We start from the raw sequence: 14349 nt of genomic DNA on the forward strand, positions 1-14349 counted from the left end.
GGATGACGATGGTGACAAGCTTTAATTGAGTGGATGGTAGGTGCATGGGTGAATGATGATACTTTTACAAATATTAAATTATTTTTCTTTTCAAAATAATTAAATATTTTCATGTTCAATTAAAAGTAAGTTGTTTCTACAACCGACAACAATACAAGTAGGTTATTTTTCTCAAATTCAATCACCCTTTTTTTTTTCCCTTTTAAGTATAATAATTTAAAACAAATTAAATTCTGGCAAAATACTTAGAAGAAACCTTGTGCTTCCAGATTTGGTTTTGATTATTTAAATATTTAATTTATTCTGGCAACTAATTTGTGGAGTGTTTTGTTTACTCTTTAGTCAAAACAGGAGTGTGGAAGTGAACTCCGTTTTACGTAAAGTATTTTTAATTAGCGTTTCTTTTGCTAAACATGCTTAGCAGATTCTTTCCCTGCTCTGCTGCATAAACTAAAAAACATTTAGAGAGTAAAAATTCTGGGTATGGGAAATTAAAACTTAAAAACATGGACCGGCTGAGCTTGTTTGGATTATTACACCGAAAAATAAAAACCCCACATGGTATGGTGTTTGTTTGGGTTCTTACTTCTTACACATTACAGCTGCAGATACCTTTCCTCATAATGTTGTGTTCCCATCGTTGCTTGTCTTCTGTCTTTTAGACTGTCCTTTCCTACTTGCACACAATCTCCTACACAACTCCTTTGTCTTCGCTTCTTCTTCCTTTGCTACAATGAAGACCTTTTGATTTTGGGTAATTGTTCATTACTTGATCTTTGAGATCTGGGGTTTTGAACCGTTGTTGTCGGGATTTGGTTTCATTTGGGCTACTTGTTGAGAAAAAAAATGGCTCCGGGATTAGATTTCTCAGATTGGGGGGCAAAGGAGACGAGGAAAGGGACACCGGTGGTAGTGAAAATGGAGAACCCAAACTACTCGGTGGTAGAAATCGAGGACCCAGATGCTGCATTCAGGCCTGTGGAAAAGAGCAGAGGGAAAAATGCAAAGCAAGTGACATGGGTTTTGCTTCTCAAGGCTCATCGTGCTGTCGGCTGTGTCGCTTGGATAGCTACACTGTTCTGGGCATTGCTTGGAACCATAAAGAAAAGGTTGATCTTCAGGCAAGATGTTGACATGGCAAGTGAAAAGTTGGGGAAAGGGATACTGCTCTTCACTGTCATTAAAGCCTTTCTGGTGACTTCCTTGACAATCCTAGCTTTTGAGATTATTGCTTATTTCAATGGTTGGCATTATTTTCAGAACCCCAGTTTGCACATTCCCAGAACCAGTGAAATCCAGGGACTGTTCCACTTGGTTTACGTCACTTGGTTGTGGTTTCGGGCCGATTACATTGCACCATTAATCCAAGCCTTGTCTAAATTCTGTGTAGCTCTATTCCTTATCCAATCTGCAGACCGTATGGTACTTTGCTTAGGCTGCTTTTGGATTAAATACAAGAAGATTAAGCCGAGAATTGAGGGGAATCCATTCAAGTCAAATGATGTCGAGGGATCTGGTTACGACTACCCCATGGTTCTTGTTCAAATCCCAATGTGTAACGAGAGGGAGGTAATATACACTGAAGTCCCTACTCTCTTTCCATTTATATATATGGCTCCTGACTATTATTTTAGTAATAGTAGAAAGGCTTCGCCTTGTGAAATATAGTAAACATTAGGCATGTTTCTGTTGATTTTTGCTGATGTTGATTGCTTCTTAACTGACCTTGCACCAGGTATATGAGCAGTCTATCTCTGCTGTCTGCCAACTTGACTGGCCAAAGGACCGATTATTGATTCAGGTTCTGGATGATTCCGATGATGAAAGCATCCAGTGTTTAATTAAAGCAGAGGTTGCTACATGGAACCAAAGGGGTATCAACATAATTTATAGACATCGGTTAATAAGAACTGGTTACAAGGCTGGGAATCTTAAGTCTGCAATGAGCTGCGAGTATGTACAGGCCTATGAGTTTGTAGCAATATTCGATGCTGATTTCCAACCTAACCCTGATTTTCTAAAGCAAACAGTTCCACATTTCAAGGTGAAGAGAAACAAACCAGAACCATTTTTTGTTTAAGTCCCTTCCCTAGCGTACAATCTGCTTATCAGGCTTTTACCTTGTCTTGCAGGACAATCCCGAGTTAGGGTTAGTTCAGGCTAGATGGACTTTTGTGAACAAGGATGAGAATTTGTTGACTCGTCTCCAGAACATTAACTTATGTTTCCACTTTGAAGTTGAACAGCAAGTAAATAGTGTATTTTTAAATTTCTTTGGTTTTAACGGAACTGCTGGTGTTTGGAGAATTAGAGCTCTTGAGGAATCCGGAGGCTGGCTTGAAAGGACTACTGTAGAGGACATGGACATAGCTGTTCGTGCGCATCTTAATGGTTGGAAGTTCATCTTCCTAAATGATGTGAAGGTACCCTCATTTTCCAACATTTCGGTTTCCTTTTTGCTTGAATTGACTTTCATTAATTTCTTTTGTACTCGTTTTAAAACCTTTGCATGTTATACTCTCACTTATTTTGGCAAAACTGATTACCGATTTAATACATATCAAGATTCGAGCATAAGATACATACCTTATTTAAAATACATGTTGCATTTAGTTGATTTGGGATAGGTCTATTTGTCAGTAAAAGCATTCAGTTTAAGCATCATAGCCGCAAATTATCAAAATTAAGCGCCATAACCCCTTGGTCAAAAATGAAATGAAAAAGAAAGTATCTGTATCAAAGATTATTGTGAGGGAAGAATAAGATACCTGAGAACAGCCACTCACTGTGTATTGATTTTTTAGGTCCTTTGTGAAGTCCCCGAGTCTTATGAAGCATACAGGAAGCAACAACATCGATGGCATTCGGGACCAATGCACCTATTCCGCTTATGCCTTCCAGCAATCATAACTTCCAAGGTACAGTGTTATGCAACTTCCAATCTTTGGCGGTCATGGTTTATTCACAGTATACTGAAGTACCTTTAATGCTGTAATTCTGCAGATAGCAATATGGAAGAAAGCAAATTTAATACTTCTGTTCTTTTTATTGAGGAAGCTTATCCTTCCCTTCTACTCCTTCACATTGTTTTGCATAATTCTTCCTCTCACCATGTTTGTACCAGAGGCTGAGCTCCCTGTTTGGGTCATTTGTTATGTACCTGTTTTTATGTCTTTCCTCAACATTCTTCCAGCCCCCAAATCATTCCCTTTCATTGTCCCTTACCTTCTATTCGAGAACACCATGTCTGTGACCAAATTCAATGCAATGGTATCTGGGTTATTCAAGTTGGGTAGCTCCTATGAGTGGGTTGTCACCAAAAAGGCTGGCAGGTCATCAGAATCTGACTTATTGGCTGCTGCTGAGAGGGAATCAAAGACAACAAACCAGCTGCAAATCCAGAGAGGAGCTTCTGAAAGTGAGCTAACTGAACTAAACCGATTGAAGGCGGCCCCTGTTCCTGTTAAGAGGGTGAATAAGATATACAGGAAAGAACTCACTCTGGCGTTCCTCCTACTCACAGCTTCAGTTAGGAGCCTGTTATCGGCACAAGGAGTACATTTCTACTTCCTCCTCTTCCAAGGGGTGACTTTTCTCCTAGTCGGTCTGGATTTAATAGGAGAGCAGATGAGCTAGTGCTGCATGCCATCCGGTTCAATAACCAAAGTTTCATTTTCAATATGCCCAATAGAAGGTTTTTATTCATTAATAACTTTACTTCCTGTAATCTCAGTTTGTTATTTTTATTTTTCACATTGGATGGTGGTCCTTATGTTATCCCTTAGGCGTTAAAGCATTGTTTGTCTATAGGTAGGATTTGTATTTCACCCTGATTCTTGCTTGAGTGTTTCTGGTTTGGCACTAAAGATTCAAGCCATATTGTATTTGTAAAGTTGGAAAGCTTGGGTAGGGCATAAGAATGAGCTTGCATGATGCTGCTCTTTGGTTCCATATTTACGTTGAGGATATGTAAAACATCAAATCTTGTACATTGTGTTATGTCCAATACATGACAATTAAATTCCTTTCTTTTTTTCTTCTCCTGGTATGATGGGTGGGACTCTATCAAAATCAATATTTTTATCGCTGAACAGTAAATAAATAGTAATAGAAGGAGTTGAGTCAATCTCACGTAGACGAAATATTTAAAATTGCAATTAGGTTCAATTAGATTGCGCGTCGAGGTAGTTGTCGTGTCCTAGACGTGTGATGGTCGGTACAAAAATAAAAAAGGTAATTTGAATATGATAAAAATAAAAAGAGTAAAGATAATTGAAATGGAAATAACAGTAAAAATAAAATTTAATTAAATAAATCAATAATATGAAATTCTAATTTCAGGTTCGATTTTGTTCCGGTTTCAAATTAATCCTTGATAACACGTCTTCTCTTTCAACTGATAAGTTAGTTATAGTGTTCAAGGATGCGTCAGGCCACCAACTCTTTCAATGTAAGTTAATTGTGGGAACACCTAACAACTAACTTCTATCATGTGTCTATGATTTAGCTCTCCGGTAAATTTTTTTACTTAGTGCCAATGCAACTTTGCGAGACGATAGAGTCTATTTCCTAAATCGGGAAAGCAACAAATATCGAAATAAAAGTTTTGAAGTGCGGAAACAAGTCTCATTGTTCCGAAAATCAAATAAAAAATCGACTTAAAAATAAATTACACTAATTCATAAAATTATTGAAAAAAAAAAAAGAAAAAAAAACTAAAAAATGAGAGAATTTTTATTAAAGTAAAAATAAAAGGAAAAAAATGAAACAAAATAATTTTGGTGGCTGCCGCACCCTTCTCCATATCTCACTTTATATATAATATAATATATAAAACCGAAAGGGTAAAAGATTGGCTGTGCGCCGCCCATTTCCCTATCTATACTAGTATACAATTATAATAATAAATAAATAAAATCTAAAAACCTAAATAAAGGTGGCTGTGTGCGCCGCCCCTTTTAACAACCTAAAATATATTTACATAATAGTAATAATAATCTAAATTAATAAAATCCTAAAATAAAAAGAAATAAGCTTAACAACACAAAAAAATCTTAATATAAATAATAAAATAATCATAAAATCTTTATCTTATAAGTTCTCCTATCAAATCTTTCGTACAATCCACGTATATAATCATTTTTCAATACATTAGATAATAATTACTCCACAGAAATTGATTGATTAAATGCTAAATTAAACAAAATCAATGTCCAAAATTAATTACAATAAAATAATAAAAATGTGCACGTTGCCAAAGTGTTGCGTTTTAGGTTACTACTTTTTTTTTCATATTTGGCAATGGGGGGCTTCTAAGTGTCGGCAAGCACAGGAGGTGAACCAAACTTGGTGGAGTCCGATGGTTTTAGTTCATTTGTGTCACATTCTCATCAAAAGGTTGACTTGGCTGGGGCCAAGAGATGTTGAGTGCTCTTGTGCTGATTGAGGTTCCTTGCAAATGCTGTGGTAATGAGTTATGTCCCCAGGAGATTGAGACAAAAATGATACTTTGTAACCTTCGACTAGACATGCAGAGAATACTCCACTAAGATCTTGTAAGGCCCATAACAACATTTTCATCTGTTTTTACATTAGGACAAGGCAAGCAAGCCACACCAGGTGTTCGGGTTCCAATTGAGGGCAGCGTCGCATCAGCAAAGATTTGGGTGGGGGCCCAAATCTTCTTCCTCCTAGTTGTCCCACTGAAACAGCCTTTTAAACCCCTTGGATTTTGTTTCGCTGAATTACGTTACTTGCATCCCCCCTTTTTATCCCGTCGAACCTGTTAATTAGTTCAGTGAGACGTTTATTATGTAGATTGATTCGGCAACTATCTGAACTAATGAATCAACAGATATACAAGGAATAACTGAAATATTCTGGAACTTGATTAAAACTTGAGGGGGTAATTGCAGCGGTGATACTGACACGCTCTACAAGTTCATTCAACCATTCATCACCAAATGGAAATTTTGGATAAAAAAATCGAACAACTAAATTCGAAGATGACCATTACTCGACCATGACCACTGCCATTTATCCTTCCAACCACATGATAATCTTGAGAAATATTAATGCTAATAAAATTAAGAATTCAGCCCAAAGAAATTAAAGTTATCCTCGTTAACGCGATTGGCTATATTGAATACAATAAATATGTCAGGATAACAAATTAAACCCATCAAGATTTAATTTTGGGGGCTTTTTACCGTTCAAAAATATTAAAGCTAACGCCAAATCTAATATGATCCTATCCTCGCAAAATTTACCTTACTCTTGTTTTAGAGTACCAGGGCATCACATTCCATAAGGCCAAAACATGATAGAACGTTTCAGAAACATAACCATCCACAAGCAGCAATGCGATCACAGACCAAGAATGAAGTTTAACCTTCCTAACTGCAATGACACCATAAACATGCAGACACGTTCATGCTGCTAACCCAAACAAATGACCACCGAATTTAGGCAGGTTAGCCATCCTCCAGTTGACATCAAGGGGAACTAAAAACTTGCTTCAGCTATACAGGTTGATGTTCGACTTTCAAGGATTTCAAGCCCACCATCAAACACCCCCCGCCCCTCCCAAAACAAAAAAAATATATTTACCCTAGGGACACCCTCCAACATCCCCAAACCCACCCACCCACCCCAGAAAGAAAGAAATTTCTCAAAATTTTTTTCTTTTAAAAAGAAAAAGGTAAACAGGCTATCGCAAATAATCAGCTGGATCTAGATGCAGACACTAGGTAGAAAAAGAGCAAGTTCAGCAACCAAAGTTCCTGACCAAACAGAAGCAGAAGACTCCAAATTCATTCTTGCTTGTCAAGCTGAATGACCAAAAACATATTGAAAAGAGTAAGTAAATATCCTTGCATCTCTCTAAATCTTTTCAATCTTTGAAAGTTTGCAAAGAAATTAGATCTATAAATTACCAATCCCTCTTGTAAGGATGCCAAAACATCAACTTCTGCAGAACAGATATAAGTACCTGCCAGAAGCATTTGACGTAGCTCTGCATCCTTTTAAGCTAAAGCAAAGAAATGCCACTAGAGATTGAGGACGGTGCATCACAGCTGGAGAGATTCATTCAAACAGTGGCAACAAGAGAAGATACCAAAATGGGACCCACAAATACCAAGTATTGAAGATCCCATAGCCGGGCAGCAAAGAAGTAAATCCCATAGGTGTAGAAGCAGAAAAGTAATGAGGCAGACCCAGAAGACACCTCAACAAGAAAAAAGAAAAGTATGAATTTTTTAGCAGAGTTCCAGGAATGATTTCTCAATAAATTTATAGAAGCTTAGGCTTCTTTTCTCCTACCGGAGAAAAAAGACTATGTTCTGGCATAAGATGAAGCAAAGAAAAGCATCATAGAACTAAAGAAAAACAGAAAGGAACTTATCCAAATCCAAGAGGCCGAGGGCGTTGCCCAATAAAAATAGTATCATTGAAGTCCAAACAAACTAAACACACTTAATCTCAGTCTCCTCGATAAATTTTACATCCTTGCAGTACTTAGCTCCTGCTTTGTCGGTGTTCCCTTGCACCATTTCTGCACCAAATTCAGAATCAATATTTCACACATATACTATAATCACTTTTCAAAAAAAAAAAACACATAATCCAAAACCGCACAGCAATAAATTAAACAAAGATAAGCATGATCAAATGTGTAAGACAGGTGATGAAATCCTAACCGGTTATATACACTTGCTTATTTATTGGCAGAAAAGATAGCAATCAGAAAGCCTTTCTAGCTACTAGCATAAAGTTCAAGGAACTTCACCCATTAGCATATGGCAACTCCTCACGACCACGATATGGTGGAGACTTGCTGTGCCCACGCCCACGAGGAGAGGGACTGCGACGTCTTGGAGATCGGGCACGAGGACTATAACTTCTGCTTCAAATTGGTAAGTATCAATCATTAACACAAAGGCAATCAATGTTTGCTTAGGAGGCCTTACCTGCGTCCATAGCTTGGGCTACTACGATATCTAGGGCTGCGGCTGCTGCGGCGTCTTCCTGAACCACCACGCATGCGACATTCTCGAGCAAAATGACCAGGCTCACCACACTCATAACACTTCAAATCAGAACCACCAGAGCATCCCTGACCACCTCCACGTCCGCCTCTTCCTCTAGAATTATGAGAAAGCTCAACTCTCCAGCCATTCTTGCCTGATCCAAACACATGATTCATAAAGCTGGTGAAGGACGTTGATCTCAAATGATAAGCTAGATGAAAGAGGAAAAGACTATGACCATGCCAACAAGTTCACAGATTTTCGAACTAATAAATAGAACTAGACAGGAAAAAGTGTCAAAAAAAATTCAAAATGTCGATGAGGATGACAAAATCAGTTACAAGTACTTTTTTTAAATAAAGGTCCCTTCATATGAACCATATTAACAACAATTATGGCAATAATTTGTAACAAAATTGTCATCAAACAGTGTACAGGAACTTCCTTTGCAAACATATACATGCAGTTGTAGACATTAGAAAAGCACATTCTTCATTAGGCTCATTGCTGAAGGACACCAAAAAAGTCATATAAAAATCATGATTTTCATCATAAACTTCATCCTTCTTATTGATAAAGAAAGAGAAGCTTGATAAATATGTCAATGTGCTAGCTCCTACGTAACCCATTATCTATTTTTTAACAAAAGAGCCAAAATTTAGCATCTTCCATTTTGAATGAGAAAAGAATCACCAGTAAATAGATAAAACATTAAGGATGCAACTAGCGTCGTAATAAGAAATATGAAGGATGTAGTTTGGATACCATCTAATTCACGAATTGCATCTTCGGCGTCTCTGCGATCCTCAAAATCAATGAAAGCATAACCAGGTGGCCTTCGAGCAACCCATACACTGTTAAAGAAAGTACTTAGCAAATAAAATAGACAACAGTAGACGTAATTACGACAACAAAATCGAGCTCAAAGATATAGACCATTATCCTGTATGATATAGCATTTCAGAAGAAGAAAAAAAGTAAGGTATACGACAACAATATTCTACCTCCGAATAACTCCAAAGACACGAAACTCGTCTTCAAGGTCCCGCTCCGAAACTCGTGGGTCAAGGTTACCCACGTACACACGAGACATTGTTTCTTTTTGGGATTCAAAAGAAAGCTATAAAATAATTCCAACGTTATTCAAGTTTACGTTCAACAAAGAATAAATAAATTAAATGAAAAGAAAAACAGGGATATACAAAAGTACAGATACCAAACAAAATCGAAAGATAAAAAGAAAAAGTGATTTCAAAACCTAATTATACTTATGAAAAGAGAAAGAAAGAAAGAAAGAACTGAAGTGTGAACCTGGTGAGTTGTGAGTGTCGCGAAGGAGAAAACGGCGGCTTCCGCCCTTAGGCTCGACCGGCAAAGTTAGGGCTTTCGATATTTTTCGGGGGAAAAATTAGGAAGTTGGTGTTATTCCAATTTCAAGGCTTCATATACAACGGAAAATGGCTCCAAAAATAAGCCCATCAAGGAGTATCATTTGGATCCATTGGGTTGTGGATTAGTTGTTAAACCTTTCCCTCTCCTCATGCCTGAATTACAAGGAAAACACTACTCTTGCAAACAAGTATTTCAAATGTAAGTTTATAAACATTTGTATTGTAATAGTAAATTTTTCAATAAATAATTATTTATCTAATTAAATCAACAAAAGAAATTGAAGTTTTCAAATTCCAAAATCATAAACTATGACTCCAAATTGTTTTGGGAGTTGCGATCAATCAAACTCCAAGGATTAGTCAAATCAGAAAGAAAGAAAGGAGGGAGGGACCACCCCAAGGATGCAGCAGAGTGCAAGAAGAAGTACCATAGGAAGATAAGATAGGATTTAAGATAATGATGAAAGAGAGGAACCAGAACCATCCTCCTATCTACGGCCCCCTTCCCTTCCCTTCCCTGTCCTTAAATTGCACTCAAGATCTCACCACCACATCCATGCCTCAGCTGCCCTTTTTCCTCATTTAACCTACTAAACAAAACTCTATCCTACCCTTCTACTCCAGCAATTTTTCTAATTTCATTTCCCACCATTTTGTTTTCTCTTTTCTTGCGCTTTCTATCAAGGCCTTTATTTTATGTACTGTGTTACGTATCTTTAGCATTATTTTTTGAAGTTTCTTATCTCTACTGTACTAAAATTCTAGATTGTTGATGAATTAACTTATTACAATATTAAATGATAAAATAAAACCTTAAAATAAATAGATAGCAATTTTATATTGGAGGTGATCATAGACTGCATCAGGCTTTAATAAAATTTTAGGTCTATTTTTTAAGTCTGAAAATATGGGTTTAAAATTTTATCTAAATTCGGTCTGGATAAAAATGTTAAAGCTCGAATCCGGTCTGTTCGTATTAAAATTTTTTATATTATTATTTTTATATAAAAATAAATCTTAAAAAATGTAATACATTAAATACACTAATAACATTAAAATAAATGTTTTCAATAAATTGAAAATAAATTAAAAAATTATTTATACTTAAATAACACTAAGATAAATATAACTTAACAAGTAAATATCTCTAAAATAATAGTAAAATTAATAATAAAATAAGAGTTATACAATATCCAAACAATAACAGCAAAATAATTGCAATATAATAGTGAAACAACAACAGAGTTTTTTTTTTACAAATTCAGACCGGATTTGGGTCAAAAAAAGCTTACTCGAGGCTCGACCTATTTAGAAAACGGGTCCTATTTTTTGCCTAAGCTCATTTTTTAGATCTATATTTTTTCTCAAATCTTTTTTTTATTTTTTGAACAAACCTTCAAGTCGGATCCATGATCAGATCTATTCTATTAAAAAACTATTAAAAGATTAAATAAATCGCTTTTTCTTTCTTTCTTTTTTTCTTCTTTTTTTAAGAATTCCAGTTATCCAAAAAGACACTTTATCGCGTGTACATTGCATTTCTTAATGTGAGTTTGGATGGGCGGTGCGTTTACCTGCAGTTAGTGTAAAAACAACGGTGGCGGTGAGATTAGATATTGTAGCGATACTGTAGCGTGAGACAAAAAGTAAGCTAAACGCACTGCACCGCACCCAATCGCCTATCCAAACCCACCCTTAGTCACTAATTTTGTAACCGCAAAAATGACAACTTTCATTACTTTCTGGCTGCATAAAATTTTCTATCACCGAACACCATTCAATGGCAACAAAAATATTATTTATAAAATAAATATATTATTATAGATTATTTTTAAGGTTTATGATTTTATATAATAATAAGATTTGAAACTAATATATTAACTTTAACATTACAATCAAAACTTCATTTGTTTATTATAAAAATATTAATAAATATATTTTTATATAATTTTTCACTCATTACTATAATTTAATATATATATTTATTTAGATTAAATCATTGACCGAATTAATGTTACGAGTAAACTGAACACCAACTCAATTAAGAAAAATCCGTCAATATATTAATCAATTCAACTAAAATCTCACTTTGATTTTAATATAGTAATATTGAATAAGTGAAGTTTCTGGAGTCAATATCTGATGCTTCTTCCTTCCCAAACAAAACCAAGTTGGGGAATCAGTATATATGATTAATTGCCCACTTGCATTATTAGTGGATCCAAAACTAGTACCCAGCTTCTTCTTTTTTTATTCCAACTTGTCGCTCGATATATATGAATATCGCTCGTACAACCAACTATGAGCTAACCTCTTCCCTACCATAATAAAAAATTGATAATATTTATATTTTTATACCATATTTAAATTATTGATGGAGTTAACAGAATATTAATTCAAATAAAAAATTTAAACTAATTTTTCTAAATAAAAAATATTTTAATTTATTTATATATTTCAGTAATTTTATAATATAATATAATTAATATTTTTAAAATAAATAATTTAAACATGAATGGACGATTTAATAAAAACTGGGAAAATAAATCACAAAACGCAAATTTTAATACCAGCAAAAGAATCACAAATTTCTGGCAGAAGAAAGTGATTATATACTAGAAAAAAACAAAGCATGTATATATAGTAGGACCAAATTTAGTAGGCAGAAAATAAATATAAGTGGGATAATTTTATATTTAGTAGATCAGCTTAGGTATTTGCAACATAAACCCCTCCACATTTTTTTTAAATTTTTATAAGGCCTTTTTTATTATTTTAGTTCCTATAGTTTATTCTCAATTCAAAACAACTTAACAATATTATCTACATTAGTTACTATAAATATCTTAATTACTTAAAGAACTTGTCTTATTGTTCCCTTTTGATTTATAAAATTAACATAAACATTTTAATATTTGTGATTTTAATACTTACATTAACACAATTTATTATTATATTTAAAAACTATATTTTGTAATTTTAACTGACCATTGAAAAGTTAACTAATATACATTTGTTTTCAGATATGAAATGTAAATTAAAATAAAATATAAGTACTACATTTTAAATTTTATATTTTGTAATTCAAAATAAATTAATTATGTTTTGGTTAAAAAATAAATTTATTAAATGGTTTTCTAATACGTAATGTTCAATAAACACAATTATAAAAAAAATAAATGCTTAATATTATTTTAACATTTTTCTATCAAAATTTAATATTTATTTAACTTTATTCGATAATTTAAGCATTTTAGCGAAAGGTACCATCTTTTAATTTTTCAAAACAATATATCATCTTTTTTAACTTCGAATATATGGTCACAAATAGCCATTAATTCAAATTTATTTTAAATATTAAAATTTTTGGTACATAAAATATTAAAATTTTATTCTCAACTTATATCCATCATAGTATAAACTATAAATACTCTAAAAATTAAATTTTAATTTTAATTTTCAATCATAATATTTTGAAATGTTAAAAATATTGTAATAAGTTTTAACAAATAAATATAATATATTTTATTGTTTCTTTTAATGAAATTTTGACTAAAATGTTAAAATTTTAGATATGACAACTTGAATAACAATTCGATGTACTTAATGCTATTTTTTTATGAATTTTAAATATTTTATTTTTATATTTTTAAAAATTATTTATTGACGTGATATATAAGATAAATAGTATCATGTCATACATGTGGATTGCCATGTAGGTTGTCACACCAACATCATTAAAAATTAATGTTTTAATCAGCATTATAGAGAAAAAATAATAATTTAACTCTTTTTTCTTTTGGGGTAAAATTTAAATAAAAAATTAAATTGACAAAAAATATAAATAGTGAAAACTAAATAAAAATATAATTACTATATAAAATCCAACTTAGATCATTAATAGAAAAACCTTGCGAATTAGATTTGTGGGACGCGGAAAGCATCAATGTTTCTACTTTTAACAATAAACTGATTTTATGTAATTAGTTTTGAGGATTAACAATGGGCTAGCCGGTAATAAACCCAAAAAAGAAAAAATAGAATAATATCAATGGAGAAATTAAAAAAGAAAAAAACATTATGACTACAAAATTTTTAGATTATTTGAGGCATCCACAAAACCTTAAAAAGAAAAGAAAACAGCAGAGCGATATAATCCTTTTGAATAATCTCATTATAGGTTCTGATCATCCCAACCCATAAATAAGAGAAACAATGCCTATACCAGTTAAGCTAAGACTCAATCGACTTGTTTGATATAATCTTAAACCTTAATTAATTACACAAAATGGAAAGAATTATATATATCAGATATATATACCTTATTTAGTAGCACCGGTTAAGATGTTGTTAATATTATTATACATAAAAAAAAAATCTAGGTAATTAATGCATGTATCGGTTAAGCAAATCCAACATTTAATTAGCCTCAAATGAGATTATTGTTCCACAAAGCCTTAGCCAATTAAATTAACAACTTAAGCTTCCAACACAATTTTCTGGATTTGAAACATGGAGTAGTGTGAAATCTACATAGTTAAATGGTCCTTATTTTCAAAGTATGCATGTGCGTGCATTTCTTCAAGAAATCTACAAGTCAACCATAAAATAAAAGAGAAGTCAATAAATACAAAGGGTTGATGGTCCTTCAACATAAATATATTTTGTTTTTTTTTTTCAAAACTTGTGAGGCAAGCAAGGGATTAACTATAATTAACATTTAACCCCTTTTTTATGTAAAAATTAATTTCCCAGACCCTCCAATCAAAATTAGAAGGATCGAGGAGCATGATTTACATGAGCACACTTCACATCAAATGCTGGTCCACCAGTCCCTATCAATATTTGTAGGTTGATGTTTACTTGCTTAAAGCTAATCTGTTTCGCATTAATGTCACCTGGTCTCTCTCCCTCTCCTTGTATAAACA

At 33.4% G+C, this 14349-nt stretch overlaps 2 protein-coding genes across 3 annotated transcripts; one reads left to right on the top strand and one right to left on the bottom strand.

Moving 5' to 3' along the window:
• Positions 1-358: 358 nt before the first annotated feature.
• On the top strand, positions 359-4029 carry LOC105768741 (probable xyloglucan glycosyltransferase 5). Its single transcript, XM_012588877.2, has 5 exons — positions 359-1569; positions 1736-2044; positions 2133-2423; positions 2805-2918; positions 3004-4029. The coding sequence occupies exons 1-5, from the start codon at positions 847-849 to the stop codon at positions 3634-3636; spliced, it is 2070 nt and encodes a 689-aa protein (XP_012444331.1). The 5' UTR covers positions 359-846; the 3' UTR covers positions 3637-4029.
• Positions 4030-7268: 3239 nt separating this feature from the next.
• On the bottom strand, positions 7269-10077 carry LOC105768742 (serine/arginine-rich splicing factor RSZ22A). Of its 2 annotated transcripts, none has more exons than XR_001125899.2 (6): positions 9342-10077; positions 9035-9150; positions 8796-8884; positions 7971-8184; positions 7701-7903; positions 7269-7555 (listed from the first exon to the last, which is right to left on the bottom strand). XR_001125899.2 is itself a non-coding variant. In XM_012588879.2 (6 exons), exons 2-6 carry the CDS (start codon positions 9121-9123, stop codon positions 7519-7521), a joined length of 543 nt encoding a protein of 180 aa, XP_012444333.1. In that variant the 5' UTR covers positions 9124-9150; positions 9342-10068; the 3' UTR covers positions 7269-7518. The 2 variants fall into 2 exon arrangements, 1 of the variants encoding a protein (XP_012444333.1); XM_012588879.2 differs by having other exon boundaries at positions 7790-7903; positions 9342-10068.
• Positions 10078-14349: the final 4272 nt, after the last annotated feature.

This window comes from Gossypium raimondii, chromosome 5, assembly GCF_025698545.1.
Source record: "Gossypium raimondii isolate GPD5lz chromosome 5, ASM2569854v1, whole genome shotgun sequence".
Classification (NCBI taxonomy): Eukaryota; Viridiplantae; Streptophyta; class Magnoliopsida; order Malvales; family Malvaceae; genus Gossypium; species Gossypium raimondii.